This window comes from Plasmodium yoelii (genome assembly GCF_900002385.2).
Source record: "Plasmodium yoelii strain 17X genome assembly, chromosome: 7".
NCBI classification, from domain to species: domain Eukaryota; phylum Apicomplexa; class Aconoidasida; order Haemosporida; family Plasmodiidae; genus Plasmodium; species Plasmodium yoelii.
The window spans coordinates 361,565-386,841 of record NC_036179.2 but is presented as its reverse complement, the minus strand read 5'-3'; the positions used below and the strand labels follow the sequence as shown (position 1 = coordinate 386,841).

The window sequence follows — 25,277 nt, the reverse complement described above, 5'->3', positions numbered from 1 at the left end:
GTATGGGTATATGTACATTAATAACATGGAAACAAATAAAAATAAATATATTTATAAATATTTTTGAATAATAAAAATGGTAATATATATACATAGAAGATTCGAATTATTTATATAAATCCGAAACCCTCTTTTCCCTCCATAATGGCTCTTATTAATTTACTTCTTAGACATTCTTTAGAAGAATATTCTGGTAAATCGAGTTGATTAAAACAAGTGTGAGCAGTTGGCAATCTATCTTCTCCATATGCTTTATATATAATCATTTTTTGTTCTCCTCTCATTCCCATTAGATTTTTAAATCCACCTAAAGGCACTCTACTTGTTCCAGTAACAAATTGCAAAAATGATGCTTTTTTATTTTCATCAAATTCTTCTAATACTTCCCATAACCAAATAATTTGAATAGAATTAGGTGTGTAATTATGATATTCTACATTTTCTTTTAAATCATTTAAATCTATAGTTGGTATACCACTAATTAATAGTTCTAATTCTTTATCATCAAATATAGATATAAGTTTAGGCTGTATTAGCTCTTTGAATCCATCCATAAATGCTTCTAATTGTTCTTTTATACTATTTGTAACTTTTAGTTCACATAATAATTCAATATATTTATGTTTATTTTCATCTGTTACAGGTATATTTCTTCCATTAGGTATTAGATCTATAATTTTTGTTTTACCAAATTCATCTATTTCTGTACTAAAATTAATTTCTAAATTTAAATCTTCTAATTTATATTGTGATATTTGTATTAAGCTTTTATAAAATTCGGGATCTACTGACTCAGCATCTGCTGGTAATATTTTTCTCCCAAGCATATGTTTATAAAAAGATCTACAAAAATAAGCATCAATGACTTGACCATCATATATAGCTTTAGCAATAAATTTCCCAACAAATTTAAAAAAATGTAAATGATCTGGATTAATATATGATAAGGGGTTTGGATGATTAAATTCCGATTTTTCTCCTTCTCTACAAAATAAAGCATAATTAGGGTTAAATATTTCTTTGGCTAAAATTGAATACCATTCTCTTGTTAATCCTCCTGCATCTACACCTTCTTCATTTTTAAATGTGACTACTAATTTACCCTTTAAATCATTACCTGATTTATTTCTTAATTGATAATATGAATCTGTAAATACTTTTTCTCTTCTTATATTTAATTTTATTGGTTCACTTCGAGCCCCTGATTTTAAATATTTTAATTTTTTTCGTAAATATAATCTTTTATTTTCAAAATTTATACATGATGAAGTTAATTTTATCAATGATTTAAAGTTATGATGTAATAATATTGGTGTTTGTTTTATTAGACTGTTAATAACTCTTCTATTTATATATACAAATTGTATTAATTTTTTATGTCTATTACTTATCTGTCCTTTATCTTCGAGTTTTATTTGTATGTATTCGTTATTTTCATCTTGTTCTTTTTCTTCTTCATAATCATTTTCTTTATATATTTCGAATTCGTTCATATGATATTCATTTTGTTTCATTTTCTTTTTATTATATATACTTATATAAAATGGATAATCTTCATATGCCAGTTTTTCATTTATTTTTATACTTTCAATATTTAAGTTAGCTACTTTTTTTTCTAAATCTTTAAATTTTCGTAATTTATATTGGGAAACAAGTATAACTTCTTCTATAAATAAATATGCTTCCATCAAAGGTAATAAATAGTTTAATATAGTTGGAGGTGGCTCGTCACTATTTTCTTTTTTTTTTTCATCATCTTGTTCAATATTTTGATCATTTTCATTTCTTTCATTATTTTCTAACGCTTCATTTTGTGCATATGTTTGCGAATTTAATTGTGTAGTATTGTTTATAATTTCATTATCATCATTTTTAAAACTATCTTGAGAATCTGAATCGAATAAAGATAAGCTACTATCTTGTTCGTGTTTCATTAAATTGTTATCCAAACTATTACGTAAAAATGTATTTTTATCAGGATTATTAAAATTGTTATTTTGAGGATCTTTGTTATTGTTTAGCTCAGTAGATTTGAAGTCTTCATTTTTTGTTTCATTATTATTACATTTAAATTTATAATTTTTGTCAATTAATGAATTGTTTATAACTTGCATGGTTTTATTAAATTCTTCCCATAATAGATCGATATTAATTGAAAGGAAAAAATCGGCACATATATCAAATTTCGATTCTTCATTTATTTTATTATTTTCATTTTCATTTTCATGTTCATTTTCATTTTCATTGGTAATAGTAGTATCATCATTTTCGAGTTTGTTTTTTTTGTTTGATTCCGAGATAGCATGATTAATTTCAACGCTATCATTTCCAATATTAGAAACATCATTGTTGGATGGTTGTATATTATTTTGAGAACTAGACTCTGCTGAATTATCCAATTTAGGGTTTTCATTTTCACTATTAGGTTTTGGAATATTTTTTTTTTGTTTTTTGGTCGTTAAACTGTCAATTACAGAAGGTGCATTAAACAATATTGTAATAACCCTATACAATGCAATTAGCTTTTGTTCTAAACTATCTGAATGGTCAATTGAATATAAGTTGAATGTTTTATTATTAATAGAATGTACAATTTTATTTAAATCATATATGATTCTTTTTATTAATATATGTGCATGATATTTTAATGTTTGGATAATTAGTTGTTTTAATTTATAATGTGAAAAAAATATGACAGCAATTTGTAATAATAATGAAATATCTTGTTTATGTACTTGTTCTAAATTATTATTATTATTTATCCATAAAAAGTTTGTTTTATAATTGCATATTAATTTACTTAAATTTGATATTGCATCTATCGATATAACTTCTAATAAATAATATGGTTTTAATGTGTAATCATTTTTTTCAATTTCATTTGGTTTTATATTTTTTATATTTAATAATAGTTCTTTATTAATTTTTGATGCTGTATTATTATTATGGTAAAATTCATTTAAGTTTGTATTTTTCTCTTTTTCTTTTTTATCTCTATTTGATGATATAGAAATATTTCCCTCATTATTGTCTTCATTGTTTTGATTATCCTTTATATGGTTATCATTTTTTTCATTTGTATTCCCAGATATTATGTCGGATTTATTTATGTTAGCATTTGAATTATCATTTTGTATGGGTTCTTCTTCATTGTTAATTATATATTGTAGATTTTCCGCATATATCCATTTTGTAAAGTTTGCATATACATGTTCTTTTTTTGCAGAATTTATTAAAATGTTATATATGACGGATAATAAATGACTTATTAATTTTTTCGAAGTTAAGTATAAAGAAGAATCTAATAATTTAAATAATATATTTATAGGATAATCATTGTTTGATTTATCCATATTTATAATATCATTTTTATTAATATTATTTGTAGATATTGTAGTAACAGTTTTGGTTGTTTCCATTTTGGGACGTTTTCTTTTCAATTCGTATTGTAATATAGCTGTTTCATCATCTGGAATATTTTCTTGTTCTTTTTGTTCATTATTTTTATCTGATGCAATATCTAATTTATTATTTTCGTTATATTCGTTTAATCGAGTATCTTCTGTTTCTTCAAATTGATCTAATTCTAATTTGTCTCTTTTTTTTTTTAGTTCGTCAAAAAATGATCTACATCCATCACCACTTCCCTTTTTCCCATCGTTTGCTTTTTGCTTTTTCTTTTTTATTTTTTGTTCAATTTCTTTTGGTATAAACAAAGCAGGATGTATTAATTCCATAGAGAAAAATGATGTGATATGTGGAATAGTTATGAGCAAGGATTGAACTTGTTCTAAGACTCTTTCAGCTGATATATAAGATGTAGTAAAATAATTATCTGAAAATAATCCTAATGTTTTTTTATTTACATTTTGATATAACATTTTTGGGGGAAAATTAATTATATTTGATAATGTTATATAATTTGGAGAATCTTGTTTTCCATGCAAATCTATAGATGCCGACCATAATATATTCATAAATAATTGAAGTGTATATAATTTAGTTTTTTGATAAGAACATATTAAATTACAAAATAATGTAAACATTATTTTTTTATTTATTTCTTTTTTTAAAAATAATAATCTGCATATATCAATTAAAGCTTGAGCAGGAACGGGTTCTTCTAAGCATACATATAAAGCAGTATCATTTTCTTTGTCGACATTTGGTTTGTTATTATTTGATGGGAATAAATTTTTTAAATATTTACTGAGAGAGGCATTATCTTCTTTTTCTAATAATTTATCATCACTCATTATGTGATAATTATGATCAACATTATTAGTATTATTGTTATTTGTTCTATTATCATTTCTTCTTAATTGTCTAGGCTGATTAATATTATTATTATTATCACCATAGTTAAAGTTAAAATTATTTCCATTGTTTGTTATATTTGCATTTGTTATTCTGTGTATTTCATTATTAGTATTATTATTGTTGCTACTTCGATCATTATCATTATTTGTGTTGTTATTTATATCATTATTATCATTTATATTAATTGAACTTGAGATAGGTATAAAATTGCCTCTAATATTATTATTTGATCCTAAGCCCATACCCGGAAGAGATATATCTGATGATCTTGAACCTAAAAAGTTATCAAGAAATCTCGAAACTGCTATACTATCATAATTTTCATGACCTGTATTTATCATAATAATTGGATTATTATTATCATTATAAGTTATTCTGATAAAATTATTTCTATTCATATTTGGTAAAGGATTTCTTATTGGAATATTGAATCTGCGTCTACTGCTTAAACCATTTCTGTTTCCAGGAAAAAATATATTTCGATTGCTTCTTGGGCTTCTATCATTACTACTAATTATTATGCTGTTTATTCCGTTTACACCATTAAAATTATTATTTGGATGAGTGTTTAAATTTGAAGGTGCATTTATGAAAACTGAACTTGCTATTCTACCCTGGATATTTTCTCTTCTATTTAATCTACTGGAGATAGACACATTTCTCATATCATTTATGACAATAGTATCCCCATCATTTTCATCTCCATCATTTTGTTCACCATTTATAATAACCACGCCATCATTTTCATCTCTGTTTAATGTATTGTTTTCATTTCCTATAGCAATCATAGTATTTTCATCATTTTCATCATTTTCATCATTTTCGTCATTTTCATCATTTTCATCATTTTCGTCATTTTCATCATTTTCGTCATTTTCATCGTTATCGTTATTTTCGTTATTTTCGTTATTTTCTCTATTTTCATTATTTTGACCATTTGGGCCATTTTGATCATTTTCGTTATTTTCGTTATTTTCTGCATTTTCATTGTTAGATTGCACATGAACGCGAGGTTCACTATGTTCATTAGATTGGTTGGTGTTTCCTGGTCGATTGTTTGCATTTAAAATACCAGGATATCTATTATTCAATGCTGAAAATCTTAAATTTCTAGATTCTTCAATCATTTCTGCCGTCAATGTCCTTATAAATCTCAAACTTGCTGAGGATAAAACATCTCTCCTTAAATCTGAAGTTAATGATTCTATAAAAGCTATATTTGTTTCATCTTGAGCATCTGCTCTTTGGCCTTTATTTCCGATAATTCTTTTTTTTATTTCTGATCTAACACTTGAAGGTAATGCGTCGAGATAGCTTTTTTTGATGCTATTATAGATTCGTGCATTATCATCATTTTCTTTATTCGTTTCATGATTTGCTTCGCCAGTTGTTGGTAAAGTATTATTGGTTTCATCGTGGGTAGTCGCCATATCGTTAGATTGATTTTCTGGTAATGCATTGGAAGATTGTTCTTGATTTTTTATAAATTCTTTATACTTTAGATATTTTTTATATGTTTGTATTGATATTTTTTTGGAGTTACTTATATTTTCTTGTTCTTTTTCAATTATTTTATTTAAAGTTATATTTTTCAAATGTTGAAATATTATTTCTTCTATCAAATTAGTTGGAAGTTCAACAAGAAATGCTCTATCAACATTTAAAATTTCAAAAAATTGTTTTTCATTTATTCCTAAAGAACAGCAAATTATAAATATAGATTCAATTTTTAGCATTCTATCGAATAGTTCATCATAATTTATATTTTTATAATCCTCTGGGTCTTCTTCTTCTGGCGTGACTTCTATATATCCATCATTTTCATTCATATTACAATTATTTATGTCATTTGTGTTTGCAGTATTTTCGTTGTTTGTTTGTGATTCTAAATTAAATGGTATATTACTGTTTCCTGCATGTTCTGAGTCATTTATACTATCTAATATGTTTCTAATTGGTGATTCATTTACATTATCTTGGTTGTTTTGCGCTTCGCCATTTATCTGTTTTTTTGTTTGGTCCATTATTTCATTGACATTATTGATAGGCGTATTGAGTGTTGCATCGGCTTGTGAATTAGTAACCTTTTCTATATTATCGCCATTAAGATCTTCTTCAAGTTTTATAGTTGATTTTACATCGTCAGCTTTAGCTGATTCTTCTTCATTTAGTTTGTTCTTTTTAATATCTATTGCAAGTTCATTTTTCTTTTTCTTTTTTTCTTCTATACACTTTTGAATTTTGTCTATAATTTTATTTTTTTCCTCCACTAAATTTTCAAATGGCAAATTAATGTTAACTTTTGGAACTGATTTGCACAATCTATTATACATTATATTGCAGATATCACTTTTTAATTTTTTGTCATTATCTAAAATTGAATCGATCAAAGTAAATTTTTCTCCCTTTTTAGAATCTTTTTTATTTGTGTCTTCTTTTTTATCATCTTTATAATTTTGTTCATTAACATTATTATCATCAATATCAGATGCATTTTTTGTATTTTTATTTTTTTTCACATTATTGTTTTCACATTGATTTGTAATATCTATTGCATTCGAATCAATATTATTAGTAGAGCAAACGTTTTCTATTTGATTTTCTGCATCTGTGGGTTCAGTTATTGGGATAGTTCTAATAGCATCGCCATTAATTCTAGCATTTTCATCGGTTTCGTTAGCTTGAGAAATATTAGAACCATATCTTACCATATCATTGTTGTCATTAGCTGGAGTCTCATCTTCAATACAAGAAACGTTTCTAAAATTTCGTACATTCGAAGAATTTATGCTTCTAATAGAAGGTAAATTATTATCACTTATATTGTAATTTCTAATATTATTATACAAATTTCTTAGATTATTATTAGTATTGTTTATATAATTATTGTTTGTATTAGTATTGTTTATATTTTGTCTATTATTTGATAAATTGTTAAAAGAATTTTGTGTCATGATGTTATTCATTCTATCATAATTGATATGATAATAGGTTAATCCGTTTTGATTTGGTCCATTATTTCCATTAATCATATTTGTGCTTATATCAAATCTATTGGCATTACTTAAGATGTTATTATTTCTTACCCCATCTGGCAAATGTAAAGTTGTGGTTATTGCATTATTTAATGGATCATTTCGTCTTCTATTAATAGTTAATAGATTAGAACATAATTGATTCATTAAACTGAGTATATTAGTGCTAGCTATTGGTGAATTGTTTATTCGGGTTGAAATATTATTATTAGTATTTGGGGCTCTACGTTCTATTATGTTTTCTGTGACAGGCATTTCGACAATAGATGATGTGTTAGGAGCGTTATCATTTGAAACAACTTCATTTTGTTGATTTTCTGTAGTGATTAAATTATTTGTATTTTTTTCACATGTTGAATATATTCTTCCAGTTTCATTTAGATACATTATACTATTATTTTCACTTAGTAATGTGTTAATGTCTCTGTTATTATAATTGTAAAAATGATAATATAAATCGATTAAATTAATATCATATTCATTATTAAGATTATTATTATTATTTGATGAATTGTCGTTTGTTTTTGGTATTACATCTATAATATCTTCCTCGTCATTTATTTTATTTTCATTACAATTCGATGTGACGTTACCAATATTATTTTCGTCATTTCCCTCAGATATATATATATTTGTATTTATTTTATTATTATTTCCATCATTTTCATTATTAACATGATTTATTTGGTGAATATTTTCTTCCTTCAATCGAGTATTATTATTTATATTACTTTCGCTTGTTAGATTTGTAGAATTATTAATAATCGTATTATTGTTGATAGAATTGAATAAGGTATTCTGGTTTACATTATTATCAGTTTCTATCTTCATTTTAGATGCATTCTGATCAGTATTTTCATTATGAATATTTATTTTATCAGTTTGTACTAAATTGGCAAACATGTTAGCTTTTGAAGTATCATCATGTTGTGCTTGATCCACTACATTGTTTAAAGAATTTGGATGATTATTGGATATATTTGTAAATTCCGTTTTTATATCATTTTCGTCATTTTTTGAATCTCTAACAGATTCAACAGAACCCGAAGGAATAATGTTTTGCTTTTTATTATTTTGCTCGCAATCATCAATATAATCATCATTATATTCATCTATATCATCATTAATGTTATAAGCTCCATCTTCTTCTAATAATATATCTAAAATTTGATGTTGGTTTTCATTACAATTTAATAATGAATTATCTACATGTATTTCATTGTCAATTGAATCTATGTTATTATTATTTGATCTACCAGTATCATCATTTTGATTAATACTAAAGGTGCAATTATTTCCTTCAACATCTTCTTCATCAATTTCTTCCTCTTCCTCATCATCATCCACTTCATCATCATTATCAATATCGTCATCATCTTCTTCATCATCATCTTCTTCATCGTCTTCTTCATCGTCTTCTTCATCATCGTCATCATCATCTTCTTCAGTTTCATCATCTGTTTCATCTATTTCTCTTATTCTATGAGCACTTTGTTCATCATCTATATCATGACTAGAATCCGAATTTAAGTTTAATCTGGATACTATATTATTATTATTATCTCCCATATTTGATAGATTTTCTTCATTTTCATCTACTTCATGAGGTAATAATAAATTATTAGAATTATCATATATTTGATCTTCATCTATTATATTACCATCTTGTACTAAATAAGCATGTACATGTAAGCCTCTATTATTATTATCATCGTCTTGTTCATTACTATTTTCCTCTCCTTCATCTTCATCATCATCATCATCATCGTCTTCTTCATCTACATCTACGTCCTCAATATCCAATTCATCATCATCATCCTCATCCTCATCATCTTCATCGTCATCATCATCTTCATCATCATCTTCATCCATTTCATCTTCATCATTTTCATCGATAACTTCAATTTCGTCATCATCATCGTCATCCATTTCATCTTCATCCATGTCATCATCATCATCATCATCTTCATCAAAATTATTTTCTTCAATACTATGACTTTCACTATTATTTTCATGAGCTGAATTAGGATTTATTCTGTTATGACTAATTCCAACTTCTTGGTCATAATAATTTCCTTCATTAAATATATCTTCATTTCTATCATGAGCATGATTATTATCATCTTCTTCATCCTCTTCAGTATCTTCTTCTTCGTTATCTACATCTATTTCATCATCCTCATCTATATAATCATCGTCCATTTCCTCTTCATATTCATAATGAATATCATCATCATCATCATTGTTGCTATCATCTTCATCGTCTTCATCATTATCAAATATAAAATTTTCTTCATGTGATGCATCTGAATCATCTGAATAAGAAATATATGAATCTTCTGAATTTTCATTACTTGAATCTGATCTAAATCTAATATATGATGGATTTAAAAATGTAGCAGAGGAAATATTTTTTCTTCTTTTATTTCTTTTTATTTTATTATTATTTTTTTTTTTTTGGGCATTATTTATTTTATTCAATTTTATCATATGGGAATTTATATTGGGGCTTTTAATAGAATATCCCATAATAGATGATGATGTCAAAACAGATAAAGACCGTATAATAGATGTTGCTGTATTTACAAAATCATCTTTTCCATAATCCAACTTGTTTAATAAATTACATAATGAGTTTCTAAAGAGTACCAACTGTTCTTTACTATATGCAAATAATTTTTCTGTTTCTTCATCTTCTTTATTATCATCTCCATTTCCATTATTACCTTTTTTATTTCCTCCAACATTTTTAGTAGTACTTTTTTTGATGTTTCCAATATTATTTCCTTTTCCATTTTGATAAGGTTTATCATCATCATTGTCATTGTTGGTTTTTGTATTTTTTTCAATCTTTGCAAGAGAATCTAAAAGTTTTGATAAATTCTTTGCATTTGTTAATACTTGTTTATCTTTAACTACTATTGAATTTTTTTCAATTCTAACATTTTGATCTTCGTTGATTAATTTAAAAAGGAGTGAACTTATAGCATTCGAGAAAACAGTCATTACTGTGGAAAATGCATTATTATTAATAATATCTTTTTTTTTTTGAAAATTTGAATAAATTTTTAATAAATGAACAATTTCGAGTACTACTTTTTTATGAATATCATAATTAGAATTATGAATATCAAAAATTAATTGAATAAAATTAAATATATGTTTTATATATGCCATATTTTTAGATTCATTATTATTTAGTGATGCGTAGTAAACATCTATATTGTTTGTGAATTTTTTTTCAAAATTACTAAATGAGTAAGGTGTATATATAATGGGATTACTCATACAAATAAATTGAGGTAATATTCTTTTAAACAAAAATATTAAAAATGGTGTAAAAGCTATATTATTAGAATTATTTATTTGTGTTTGATCTAAATGATTGATATTATTTTTATCATTACTAGAATGCTTATTAATATCTGCTGTATTTGTGTTATCAGATAAAAATGGAAATAGGCAACTTCTAAAATTTAATTTAGATGCATCAAAAATAGAAAATAGTTGCATATAATTTTGTAAATAATATTCAGATATTTCTTTATATGTGTTTATGGAATCTGGACGTGTTAATTTGTTTAAATTATTAGGCATATCATGATTATTCAAAGATTCTGGCCCTGTTATTTCTGTTTCTGTTTTGCTATCATAAATGTTTTTTTTCGCTATCATATTATTATTGGTCAAGTTATTAATATTAGATGTGTTACCCCCATTTTTATTTTTTGTGAAAAATATATTAGTAGTATTTTGTTGAATCGAACAATTTTTGGTATCCTTGGATCCGCTACTATTCATATTATTTCCTATGAGACCTGATTTTTCAATTCCATTATTGAAAGTTGTATTATCACCATTGTATAAATTTTCAGTTCTATTAATAGGGCTATTATCTGGTTGAATAAATGTTTTAATAATTTTTTGATTAAATGGTGGCATTTTAATTAAATAAACTATTAAATGTTTAAAAGTTTTAAAAATTAAATTAATAATAAAAAGTAAATTGTCAGCAGTTAAGGCAAATGGATACATAACTTTATAATCCAATTGATTATCAAAATCAACATCATTTCCATATATTTCCATTAATTTTTGATTAAACTTAAGTCTTTGTTCTTTTTCATTTAATTTTGTTACTCGTGTTTTACTTTGAATAATAGTGAACAAATTTAGAAAATCTATCAATGTTGCTAATATATAAAAATTATAAAAATTATTTTTCATATAATATTTTTTTAGACATTTTGTGCTATTAGCTATATCTGATAGCATGTAAATTGATTTTATATTTTCTGGTATTGGCAAACAATTTAAATAATATTGATTTTTACAACTTTTTTCAAGCAAACCCTCAATTTCATTATGATTGTTTATAATTTCGTTATTATTAATATAATTTATATTTGAATTTTTTTCATGAAAATTTTTTCCAGAATCAAGATCGGAATTTACTAAAATGTTTGAGTCATATGAAATATTAATTGAAGTATTTATAAAATCATCATATTTGTCTTTTTTGGAATCTTTAACATATTTTAGATTTGGAAAGAAACATAAGGAACCTAATATCTCTTCATATAATTGTGGATTTTTAAATATAAATGGATATAAAGCTTCATTTAACTCAGTCAAAGATACTCCTAATGCATTTATAAAATCATTATTCTTTATTGATTTTAAATCATTTTTTTTCATGAAACATTTAACTGGTATTCCATGACATAAGAAATATGATTTCAAGCTATATTCAATTTTATTCATTATTACATAATTATCTGTAAAGCACTGAATTAATATATTTATAAGTATAATGAGCATATCTTTGAATTTTGCATGTTTCGATATTGTTAGAAGGATTCCTAAACTACTTTGACACATATTTTGTAATATTAATTCATTAATATCAAGTTCTGAAATATTATTGCTACTATTTTCATTTTCAGCATCGATATTTTTTTCTTTTTTTAATTGATTCATTTTATGAATATCTGTTAAAACAGATTCTGTGCTATTTTTTATATCATTTTCATTCTCAAAATTATTTATTTTTTCAAAACAATTATTAGTATTACTACTATTCGTAAAACTGTTATCATATGCCAATTTTGTTTTTTTCCTTTCTTCAATTTCAAATATTTCTCTAAAATGTTTATACACATTTGGGGGTCGATATGATAGTAAAAATACAACGTTATTATAAGTAGTTGTTAAATATTCGATAATTTGTAAAATACTCAAACAAAGCTGTGAATTGCATCCTTTGAAGAAATGTAATGTATCGATACATATTTTTATAATATTGTGTTGTTTTTCTGAAGAAATAAATCTTATATTTTCCATATTCATTTGTTGAGAAATATTAATGGCACTATTATTTGCATTGGCCTGATTTGATAGAGTTAATGGCATATCAAATATTATATTATTATTTGTATTTTTTTTATCATTCAAATTGTTAATTTTTTCAATTTTAGTAAAAGGTAAGTTATCCTTTTGTGTCATAGAATTTTTTTCTGTTTTAAGAGCAATACCATCTGTTCCTATAGTTGTTGAATAAAATGATTTTTCTTCATTTAAATTTTCTTCTTTTTTTTTTTTAAATATTTTTTTATTTTTATCATTAAAATTATATAAAGAATAGTTAATAATTATTTTATATAAGCACATAAATAAAGGTGTATAAAAACATGGGGGTTTTGAGTATAATGAAATGAATTTATTTTCTTCATTTTCTAGTGATGAATTATTAATAGCTGCTTTTTGATTGTATTCAGAATTATCTACATCTAGAAAATTCCAATAGGGTATTAACATATTATGTGTTTTGATAGATTGATTTACAACTAGTCCTTTATTATACATTATATTTATTTCTTTCTCTCCAATATTATTAGTTTCATTTGTTTGTTCATTATTATTGTATAAATTTACCGAACTGTTATTTATTTTGTTCATTTGGTTATTATTGTTAACATATTCGCCAGCAGTATTATTTGAGATATTGCAAATATGCATTGAATCATGAGGAATGTGTTCCTGTTGTTCATTTTCATTAATATTTGACATAGCATTAGTAATAGAGTTATTAATTTGTTTAGTAGATTCAGTAGAATTCGTGTTTTCATCAGGTTGGCCACATGTATTGATTTTATTGTATTTCCTTTTTTTTTTGTTATTTTTCGTTAAATTATTATCACAATTTGTGCATACTTCTGTATTATTTAGAGTATCATTATTTATTAATATTTGTGGATTGTTAACTGTTTTTTTTTGAAGCATACTTGATAATTCATTTTTTTTTGTTAAAAAGTAATTAACACTATTTTCTATATTTTTTAAATATGATATATTAAATTTTTGTATAAAAAAAATACAATAATCTATAATATTTCTATCTATATGTAGAATAATATTTTTGGCTATACTATATTTATTGATAATATTAAAAAGAGTAAAATATAACATATACAAACAGAAATGGTAAGAATATATTTCCATATCTCTTTGAGATTTATATATTATATCTATATCTCCTTTGATATATTTCATTCCATATAATGAGGATTTTAAATCATCAGTTTGTTTATTTGGATCTGAATTTGTAGTAATAGTAGTTTGTTGTTGATTATTTAGTTCATCACTATTTATTTTATTATTTTGTAAATTAGATTGTGCAATGTTATCATCACTATGATTGCTTGTATCATAATCACCATGTTGATAATTTCCAGCAGAATTATTGTTTAAATTATTTCTTCTATTTAGATTATTTTCATTTCTGTCTTCATTTAAAGGATTATTACTAATTTGAATATTATTTGAAATATTTTCTGAGTCATTTATAGCACCGTTTTCTCTACTAATTTGATTTTGTAAATGATTTTCATTTCGTGAGAAAAATGTTCGTGTGTGTATATCTACTGGATTTATTCGTGCCCTATCAAAATTATTATTAGTTGAATGATTGTTAATATCTATATTATTTGTAAGAGTATTTCGAGGGGTATTAAGACCATTTTCATTGTTATTTGAGTTAATAATATTATTAAAAGAGTTTCGTGCTTGTTCTGATGTTTGTTTCTTTATTTTTTCACTTTTTTTTTCATTTTTATTTTTTTTTTTATTAAAATACATAAATAAATGATTACAATGGTAAAAGGGTTCAAATGGAAATGATTCATCGTTTTTTAACATTTTAATTTTTTTGGAAATATTTTCAATAAAATAATATAAAATAATAATTTTAACATCTTGATGATTAAATATTCTACTTTTATTACTATTTTTATCATGTATCGTTTTTTTATATTGATCTAAAAATAATTTAACCGATTTTTTATCAATATCTATAACTAGGAAACTTAGATATAAGTTCATAAATGATAATTCATTATATGGAATTGTAATCATTATATTTATAAGCATGTTAAATATGTATTTATATATATATTGTTTAAGTATTAAATATTTTTCTTCGTTCCAAAATTTTTTAATTATATTATTTTCATTATAAGAAAGGAATATTTTTTTTTTCAACAATTTTAAATAATATTGTAAATAGAAAATCATATTTTTTTTATTATATGGATCCATAATAGTTTCAAAATAATGTACTCTTGGATGTTTTCCTTTTTCTTTTGCTTCTTTTAATATTTCATACATGAAAGGATATTTTCCTAAAACATATTTATCTTCTTTATAAAGCATATTACTATCTTGTTCGTTTTTTTTTATATTTTTTTTTCCATTATCAGTTTCTATCATTTTTTCATCATTTTTATCCATACAATATGTGTTGTTTCCATTTTCTACTTGATTTATATTCACATTGTTTTCTGGTAATGATTGTATATTGTCAATAAATGAACTTAATCTAAATGTATCTTCAGTTGGATTATTTCGTCGGTTTCTATTATGATTTGTAGAATTTTCATCACTACTATTTTCATCAGATCCATAAAAGAAAGATATTTTGTTTTCTTTATTTGGATTATGAGATGATGTGTCTTCTTTTTCTGTTTTTGAAGAAAAGAAATTATCTTTTTCTCGTGTTTTATCTAAATAATTTAGTGTAGAATATAAATCAGTTGTTCCTGAACAATTTAATGAATCATAAATATTTTTTTCATCAAAACCCATTAATTTTAACTCTTGTAATATATCAACATTAGGATAATTATACAGCTCTTTATCTTTTTCTTTATTTCCTGTAAATTTTTTATCTTTCATTTGTTCTTTATCCCAAAAGTCTAAAAGTTTATGCTCAGTATCAGTAGAATGGTGAATAAATTTTAGTATGATTTTTAAAAATCCAAAAATAATATTGTTATTAAAATTTATATATATATTATTTTTTCCTAAATTATTTATTTTTACACTAGTACTGTTAATATATGTTAACCACATAAATATGTTATTTGTTATATCACATTTCACTGATCTAATTGTATTAATTATATCAAAATAATCTAAGGAAAATAAAAAATTGTTATTATAAGTAAAATATTTATCATTTTCGTCATCTTTTTTGCTATTTTCATCTCCCTTTTTACTATTTTCATCTTCCTTTTTGCTACTTTCATCTTCTTTTTTATTTTTATAATTTTGTTTATTATTGGCACATCGTGTGTTATTTTTATTTTGAGTAAAATTATTTTTTTCACACGAATCAAAATCACCAAGTAAAGTTTTTTTTTCATTTTCATCTATTGTAATAGCACAATCTTTTGATCCATTTAATTTTATTTTTGTGCTTGAACTATGGTCATCTTTGTTAGAATAAGAATGTGAAACTTGACTGACATCAGGATTGTCATCATTATCTTGATTATTTGTTTTTTTTTCTTGTTTGTTGATGGGTTTGCCATATGTTTGATTAATTCTTGTAAAGGGGTGTAACATTTTTGAAGTAAAGAAAATTACATTAAATTTTCCAATGCTTATTATATTCATAAAAAAGTCTAAAAATGTATTTATACCTTTTATAGTTATTTCCATATAAGTTTTGATTGTATTTACATCCGATTTTGCAAAATAGTGCATTAATCTTATTATATATCTTACAAAATAAGTATTAGTACATGTATAATTTTTACTTATATGTATAGGTATGTAACTTGTAAAATCGGAGTAAAAATTTGTGGTTTTTTCGTTTTTTTCATTTTTTTTTTTTTTAAAATATATAGCTAATAGCGATATATATACACTCATTAAATAGTTAAACATATTAAAAATAAAATCAAATGTCCCAACTTTATATAACAAGTCTAAAAAGTAAAAATAACTAACAAACTCTAATTTATTATCTGATAATAGTTTATGTAATGTATTTATTAATTCTGAAATATATTTAACCGTTTTTATAGGCGTATAATTCTTTATACTAATTTTGACTTTTTCCATTTTATTTTCATTTGAACAATTTTTATAATCATTATGATTATTTATATTATTATCCGATTGTTTATTATTATTATTATCATCATTAAAAGGAGGCTGTTTTCTACAACCATTAATTGGACTAATCGCAATACCTGTTCCTCTGACAAAATTATTACTATCATTTTGAGTGTTTGCATTTATGTTAATATTGTTCATATTGTCTATATTATTTATATCGTTGAATAAAACATTAGGTATAGAACTAGAGTTGTAAGAATCAGATGTTATTGAGCATATATGAATTTTATTATAGTCACTTAATTTATAATTGGAATTAGTTTTTATTGATTGATCTATGATATTATGATTATATTCGAACTGATTCTGGTGTGATAAGAAATTGTGATCGTTCTTTTGTCTATTCATATTGGTATTATTATAATTACAATTTTCAGAATTGTTCACATTTGAATTGGGGTCGAAATTTGTTTCTTCATTGCACTTTTCTGTATCCATAAAATGTTTATTTGGCACAACTTTAACTCCAAAAAAATTGAGATTATATTTTTTAAATAATATATCTTCCATATAAAAACATTCTGGATAAAAGGAGTCAATTTTTTGAGTATGAAAATTAATATATGGTGTATAAGAATAATCATAGACATTAAAATTTTGTTTATTGTTTTGAAATTTATTTCCTTCATTTTTTAAGGCACTTTCCGACCCATCTTGATAAATATCCCCGGTAAAAAAGTTAGTGCACTCGCTACTACAATTGTTATCTAAATAATTAATTTTTTCTAAAGTTATATGATCAGATAATATATTATATAGAGAGTTTGAACCAATACAGGAATTTTCATGAATAGGTTTAGAAACCAAAGGTACATTTAACATACATTTTGTTAAACATCGAATAATACATAATATATGTTTTTGCTGAATTATGTTATAGTATGTATAATTGGAACTGGTTTTTAATTTGATCTGTTTTGAATGACATAACACATTTAACATAACAAAAAAATTTTTAATAATTACAAGTAAAGATCTTAAGGATTCACACATAACATATTTTGATTGATAAGGATAGCTAGTATGTATGTTAATATTTTCATCATTGATATAATAATCATTATATTTTTCATTTTTTTGTTTTGTAGTATTTTTTTCATTCTCATTTATGTTGCCTTGATTAGATTGGTTCATGCACATATAATATATTTTTAAAATTTCTTCTTGACTTAATTTTTTATTTTCAGTTGTTTGTACATGTGAAATATATGAACTATCTTTAGAAATATCATTAATAAAAGAATTGGGATTATTTTCTAAATTTTGAATGGTATCATTATGAGTCGACATAATATTAGAATCACTGTTTATATTATTTTTCTTAATTTTATTTTCTAAATTTGAAAAAGAAGGAAAATAATTTTTAAATTTTGATTTTTCTTTCTTTTTGTGTGAAACAATCTCTGAAGGGGTTTTACAATTTTTATGATTAAATGAATTAAACTCTAATAAGACTTGAGAAAATGTATATTTATAAATAGCTTTATAAACATTATCATCGTTTTCTAGTAATTTTAAGTGATCTGTTAATTTGTAATCATTTTGATTCATGTCATATATTAGATGTGTTTTAATTTGATTATTATTTAATTCATAAGCATTGTTATTTGCTGAATAACAAAATAATGAACGAGATGAACAAAATAAGTTATATAATAAATAATCTGATTTATTTTGGTTTATTCGAAGTTTTCTTTTTATATGCTCATGTATAGATACTTTATCTTTAGATTGTAAAAAAATATTATTTGATAAATCGTTTGTTTGATAAAAATATAAATTAAAATAAAAATCATATACACTTTCTATAGTTATAAGTATATCTGAAAATATTTCTAAAACTTTTCTATTTGACAATTCTGTTGTTTCATATAATTTATCTTCATTACCATATAACCCTTTTGTATCTGCATATGCAGCAATTAAAAAATATAATATGTTAAATAAATGTGTGATACAATGTAAAATCATTTTGTTTCTATCAATAAAAGGTCCAGAAATAAAATTTGTTTGAGATAAATAATAATTTTGAGATTTATTAAAATGTAATTTTGTGTTTGTATCATCATTATTATTAATATTATTTTTTTCGATTTTTTTAATTTCAGATTCCTTGACAACTACTATATTTTCTCCTAGATCAAAATAAAGTTCACCATTAAAAATTACATTAATATATTGAGCATATTGTAAAAAGTTAGTATAATTGTATAGGGGATATAAGAACTGATTACACATATTTTTAAATGATGTGTAAAGATATATTTTTAAAATAAAAGAATAAATAGGATGATATTCAAAAATATTCAAATAATTAGGAGGAAGGCTAATAATATTAGTAAAAGACATTAATATTTTTAATCCATTTAATTTAATAAATGCTTTTACCCATGAGCCTTTCATATATGATAAAATACATCTACAAACAATTGATAATCTATCAAAAAAGAAATTATCTTTACGATGTTTATATTTATCTATATTTAAATCATTTAATTTTATATCATTTGGTTTTTTTAAAAATTTCTCAACATTTTTTTCTATATAATTATAATCTATACATTTCCAATATCCTAAATTTATACCTTCGAAATATAATTCTTTTAATAACATAATATGAAAAGTTACAAAATCTTTCATTGTAAATCCATAATTTTCTAACTCGTTTGCAATATTTCCGATTGAAACTGCTATATCACCAAATCTATCATAAAAGAAATAATCTTTTTTTAATACAAAATGAAATAAATTATATATAGGACTATAACCCAATTTTTTCATAGCAGATTTTCCAATACTATGTATAAACATAAGGGATAATAAAGATGGTACATAAATCAAAACTGTTTCATTTTTTAAATTTTTATCATTTATACTATTTAACATAGCATTTAATATTCCCTCTTTTAATAAGGTAGATAATATAGTTGGATCTTCATAAATATGTTCATATATAAATCCTAATATATATCCATATATACATAAACCAAATTTATGTGGATATTTTAATATATATTTAATTATTTTTACTGATATATAATTGTTAGTAAATATATCAATTAATGTATCTGTTGGGGAATACCCTTTTAAAGCCAAATTTAAAGCCTTTATAATTATTTTTGTGATTTTTATTCTTTCATTATATATATGTAATTTCATCCAAAATGTAAATCTATTTAATATTATTTCTTCTGATATGTTCATATTAATATCGTGTTTTTCAAAAATATCTTTTAAGCTTGAATTATCTATAGAAAATATGGTATCATCATTTTTTATTTCAGACTGAGAAAAATTTTCACTTTTTTGGGGAATTTCAATTTCTGTATTATTACAGGGGGTGAATAGTTGGGAGTGGCTATTTACTAAATCGTGAGTGGTATTATCATTATTATTACCATTATTATGCTGATTAATGAACCTGTTTTGTACATATTTATCTGCCTCTTCTTCTGTTTCAATAAATGCTTGGTCATACTTTTCATAACAACATGGAGTGAAATAATATTTTAACATTTCATTTTTATTCATGTGGTAAAAAGAATCTGATATCATAAATATTTCATATTGAAAACGATACAATAATATTTTATATAATTCATCTTCATTTTTTTCAGTAAAATAAAAATTAGGAGTAAAATCTAATAATGTTTCCATTATTCTTAGTAATAAATGTACTATGGGTAGATTAAATGTATAACTATCTTGTAAATATAAAGGAAATGTCTTTAAAGTATTTTGTTGTGCTATTGTTAAAATAGGAGATGGTTCCATTATACATGTATGATATAAAGTTAATAATTGTAACATCATTGATATTTTTTTTTTTTGTTTTTTATAATCTTTGAAATATTTTTTTGTAATCTTTATAAATTCGTTTTCCCCATTTTTTTTAGATTTTTTTATATTATCTATTATTACATCTTCACTTATAAAATTTTCAAAATGAGTCTCATCTTTATATAAATTTTCACCAACTTCTTCATTTTCATTGTTAGTAGAAATGTGAGATATATTTTGTTCACTATTTGGATTTAAAATATTATTTAAATTGTTTCTAACTACCAATTCACTGTTTTCAACTTGGTTAGTTTCTGATCTCGATTGGGCCTGTTCTACTACGTTAAACGTTTCATGATTATGTAAATTTGTTAATTGAGTTGAATTTTGTACAGTATTATTATTTTCGAGAAAAGAGTCGACTTCTCTATTTATAAAAGATCTTTCTGGAGATATTATTGATAAATCAGAAGAATTTAAATTTGACAAAATCGAAGATGATATACCATTTTCAGGATGTTCATTATATGGTTCTATAGGGTTTCTTAAATTATTATTAGATAAATTTTCTGAGCCTGATTGATAAACATTTGTTTGAAGAGATTTATTATTTTGGTAAAGATAATTATTTATTGACTGGGAATTATTATTTATAGAATTTTTGAATTTGTTTATATATAACTGATTAATATGATTTATACTGTAAATTTCTTGCTCATTTTCATTCATAATATATAAGGGACATATATTTTTTTGTATAATATATGGAGATAAAAAATAGTTAAGATAATATTTAAGAACACTAATAAATAAACCACTATGCAATTTTAGACCTAATATGTCTGAAACTACTTTATAATGTATATGTGATTCAATAGCAGTTGTTAATAAATCAAATATAATAGATAATGTTTTGTTATTAATAAATTTGTGAAATTTTAATATATATAATATTTCTTGTAAGAAAATATTATTACCAGGAATAATTTGTGTATATAAAATAGAATTAATTGATAAAGATCCACAAATAATTAAATATCTAAGATTAAATATTTGTTTTCTATATTTTGGACATATTAATCCTATATATATTCTTAATTTATGTCTTAAATCATATTTTTTTTTTTCATTAATATTATATTTATTCACAATTTTATCATAAGCATTTTGAAGTACATCTTTAGAATTATTATAACTAACTTGGTTTGGAAATATAGATGTAAACTGAATATCATTATCATCGATATTTAATATAATTTTATTTAAATCGATTTCTTTATAATTTATTAAATCTAAAAGTTGTTTATTTTCTATTTTAGAATAAATATTGTTCATATATTTTTTATCACTAAAATCATGTAAATAATATAATATTATCCCTGATATATAATTGTTGTCATTTATATTACCAATATCAATGTTTATATATGGATGTAAAAAATTAGGAATAGGAATATTTATTAATGCTGATAAAGAGCTTATTATTTCGTTTATTTTATTTTCATTTTTTTTCGTTTTTTTTATAAATAAATAATATATATTCAAAATTTCAGCTGATAAAATTGATATTTTGGGATTAAAACACCATAGTAGTGTTAATAAATGATCTAAAGAATTATATTTAGATTTATTAAGACAATTATCTAATATGCAATAAGTAAATCTTAGAATTTCTTCTATTAACTGATCTGATGGTATAAATGAGATATCTGAACATGTCTTGTTTATATCTACATTGCCATTATTAACTTCTTCATTCGTAACATTTTCTTCTTTTTTGTTTAACTTATTGTGAATAATATATGCTTGTAATAAATCATCAAATCTATTTAATACCGGAGCCCATGCAATTAAATCTGACTTAACCCATACCCACTCAATAAATGGAATTAAATGACTTAATAGAGCTTCATTATTGCATGTTGATAAAATGTGTATAAAAAATTTTTCTTCTTTACTAATTTTGTCAAGCATCAAAATATAATTATCATCTTTGGGAAGTTGGATTTTCATTGTTTACTCATAATTTAGAAAATAATAAAACAAGTTAAATATTTAAAGTGTGTTAAATAAATCTTCAATATGCTATAGGAATTTACAAATTAATACATTATCACGTCCTTAAAAATAGTATACAATAGGGTCGAAAAAAATACACTAAATATATGTAATATTTTATAAGCTGTTAAAAGAGCGCATTAAAACGACAAAACGAGTGCTATACTATTAATGGACGGATTAAATAAATAACATATGGAAAATGCATAAATGAGTTAATGATAATAAATATGTATGCATGTATGTATGTATATATATATATATGTATGTATATATATATGCATGTATTACGTGTATATTATATAAATGTGAAACATGAGGATTCGCACAGAAATATTCCTCTCTCAAAAAATGCGAGCATGTGTATGTAGGCATAAATGATTAAAAATGTAATAAAAAGTGATTGAACTTTAATTTGTCAATTAAAAAATATAAAAAAAGCATAAGGATGCAATAAATAGAAACGAGAGGAACTCTCAACGTTCTAAATAAAACACATATCAAAGGAATGTAAATAAAAAAAATGTATGTGTTAATTGTAGAAAAAAAATGCATAAGCTATATTATGATCAAATGTATTTTAAAAAAATATATATAATATTGTAGAATAGTAATGTATAGGAATTTTGTTGAATATATATAATAAATAAATTATTACAAGGAAAATATAAAAATAGCCTTAGCTAATTTATTAAATATATATATATATAATATAAGTATTTTATACATATAATATTTACTTATATATGCAGTTTTATGTATAAATAAATAAAAGTATAATTTTACATATCTTTAAATAATTATTTTTTGTAAAATTAACTATAAATTTTTCTTAATGATAAAAGTTGTTTTTTTTTTTTTTTTTTTTTTTTTCCCATAATAAGGAAATATGCATATAAATGAAAAATTATTTATCACATGTAAAATATGGGTTTTAATTTTTTAATTTTTTCAAATATAACTGAGAGGCATTTATTTTGTGGTATGTTATATTATATACATATATACTATTTTTTTTCCATTTATTAAATGCGTACATAAGCTATGAAAGTGTTTGGGGTACATTATATTTTTTTTCATGTTTGATTTAAAAAAAAATTAGAACAAATTATATATAAACTGGAAAAGTAGTAAAAATAAGCAGGAAACGGTATACAATGCCATACATAAATAAATACATTCATGTATATATTTATAAATATGTTTATAAATGGAATACTTGTAATGCATATATATATAAATATATGTATATATATTATATATATAAATATATATATATAAATATATATATATAAATATATATATGGTTTTTGTTAAAGTTAAAATATCGTTAAACAAATAGAATATAAATTCCCATATTGTTAAGGAAAAAAAAAATTATAATAAAATAAACATTGAAAAGGTTTATTACAAAATTATTTCATTAAACCAGCATACATTTTTATTTATATGTACATATATCCATGTAAGTAGTTACATGGGGATGTTAAATATAAACCAATGTTATATATGTTAATAGGAAAATATGTTCAAATAAATATTTATTAAATATTATTGAGGAAAATATTATTTACTGTTGTACTGTTGTAACCGTCAAAAGGAGTACACCAATACACACGCCCATTGTATATACTATACATTCTTTAAACAAAATAATATATAACATATATGATAATAGTATTTTTAACCTGTTTATATTCGCTAAAAAAACCATTTTAATGTCTATTTATATTCAATCGTATATAATGATCGTTATAGACGCATTTAATATTGGACTGTAAATTATGCATTTGAGTAAATTGTTTGTGCTTAAAATGTGAAATAATACGAAACTGAAAAGGCATAATTTTTAATATGCTTTGGAAATATGTTGCAACTGTAAAATGCAAAAGTTCTTCATTTGGAATTTTTCATTTATATTATTCATTTGGAATTATTTATATTATTCATTTATATTATTTACATTATTTACTTGTATTGTATTATTTACTTATAATTCTATGGAATAACATAAATAAAAAACTGCAAATAAAATGCCATGAAATACATACAATCAAAATATACAGTATGCTTATACTCTTTTAATTTCATTGTTGTTTTCAAAAAACACACATTAAGATAAATAAATTGAAAAATGAACTTAAAAAAAATTGAAAAATAGCTTGTAAAAAGATTGAAAAATAGCTTGTAAAAAGATTGAAAAATAGCTTGTAAAAAGATTGAAAAATAGCTTGTAAAAAGATTGAAAAATAGCTTGTAAAAAGATTGAAAAATAGCTTGTAAAAAGATTGAAAAATAGCTTGTAAAAAGATTGAAAAATAGCTTGTAAAAAGATTGAAAAATAGTTTGTAAAAAAATTGAAAAATGTGTTTTTTTTAACCCCCCCCAAAATATAATTTGATATCATATAAAAAAAAATTCATGAGAAAAATTCTAACATATATAATATTTATATATTTACTATGTATCGTAAATTTTGTATAGTATCATTTTGAAAAATACAAAAAATATAAATTAAATTAATAAATATTCAAACACCAAATTGGTCATTAAAACAATAAGATATATCATAATATATTAAAATATGTGATTTATGTAAATAGATATTTTTTTAAAAGAAGC

The 25,277-nt window shown here is 22.6% G+C and overlaps 1 protein-coding gene across 1 annotated transcript; it reads right to left on the bottom strand.

The window, feature by feature from the left end:
* Nucleotides 1-110: 110 nt before the first annotated feature.
* On the bottom strand, nt 111-22,610 carry PY17X_0704800 (HECT-like E3 ubiquitin ligase; the record flags this gene model as incomplete). Its single annotated transcript, XM_722910.2, has 1 exon — nt 111-22,610. One exon carries the CDS (start codon nt 22,608-22,610, stop codon nt 111-113), a length of 22,500 nt encoding a protein of 7,499 aa, XP_728003.2.
* Between the last annotated feature and the right edge of the window lie 2,667 nt (nt 22,611-25,277).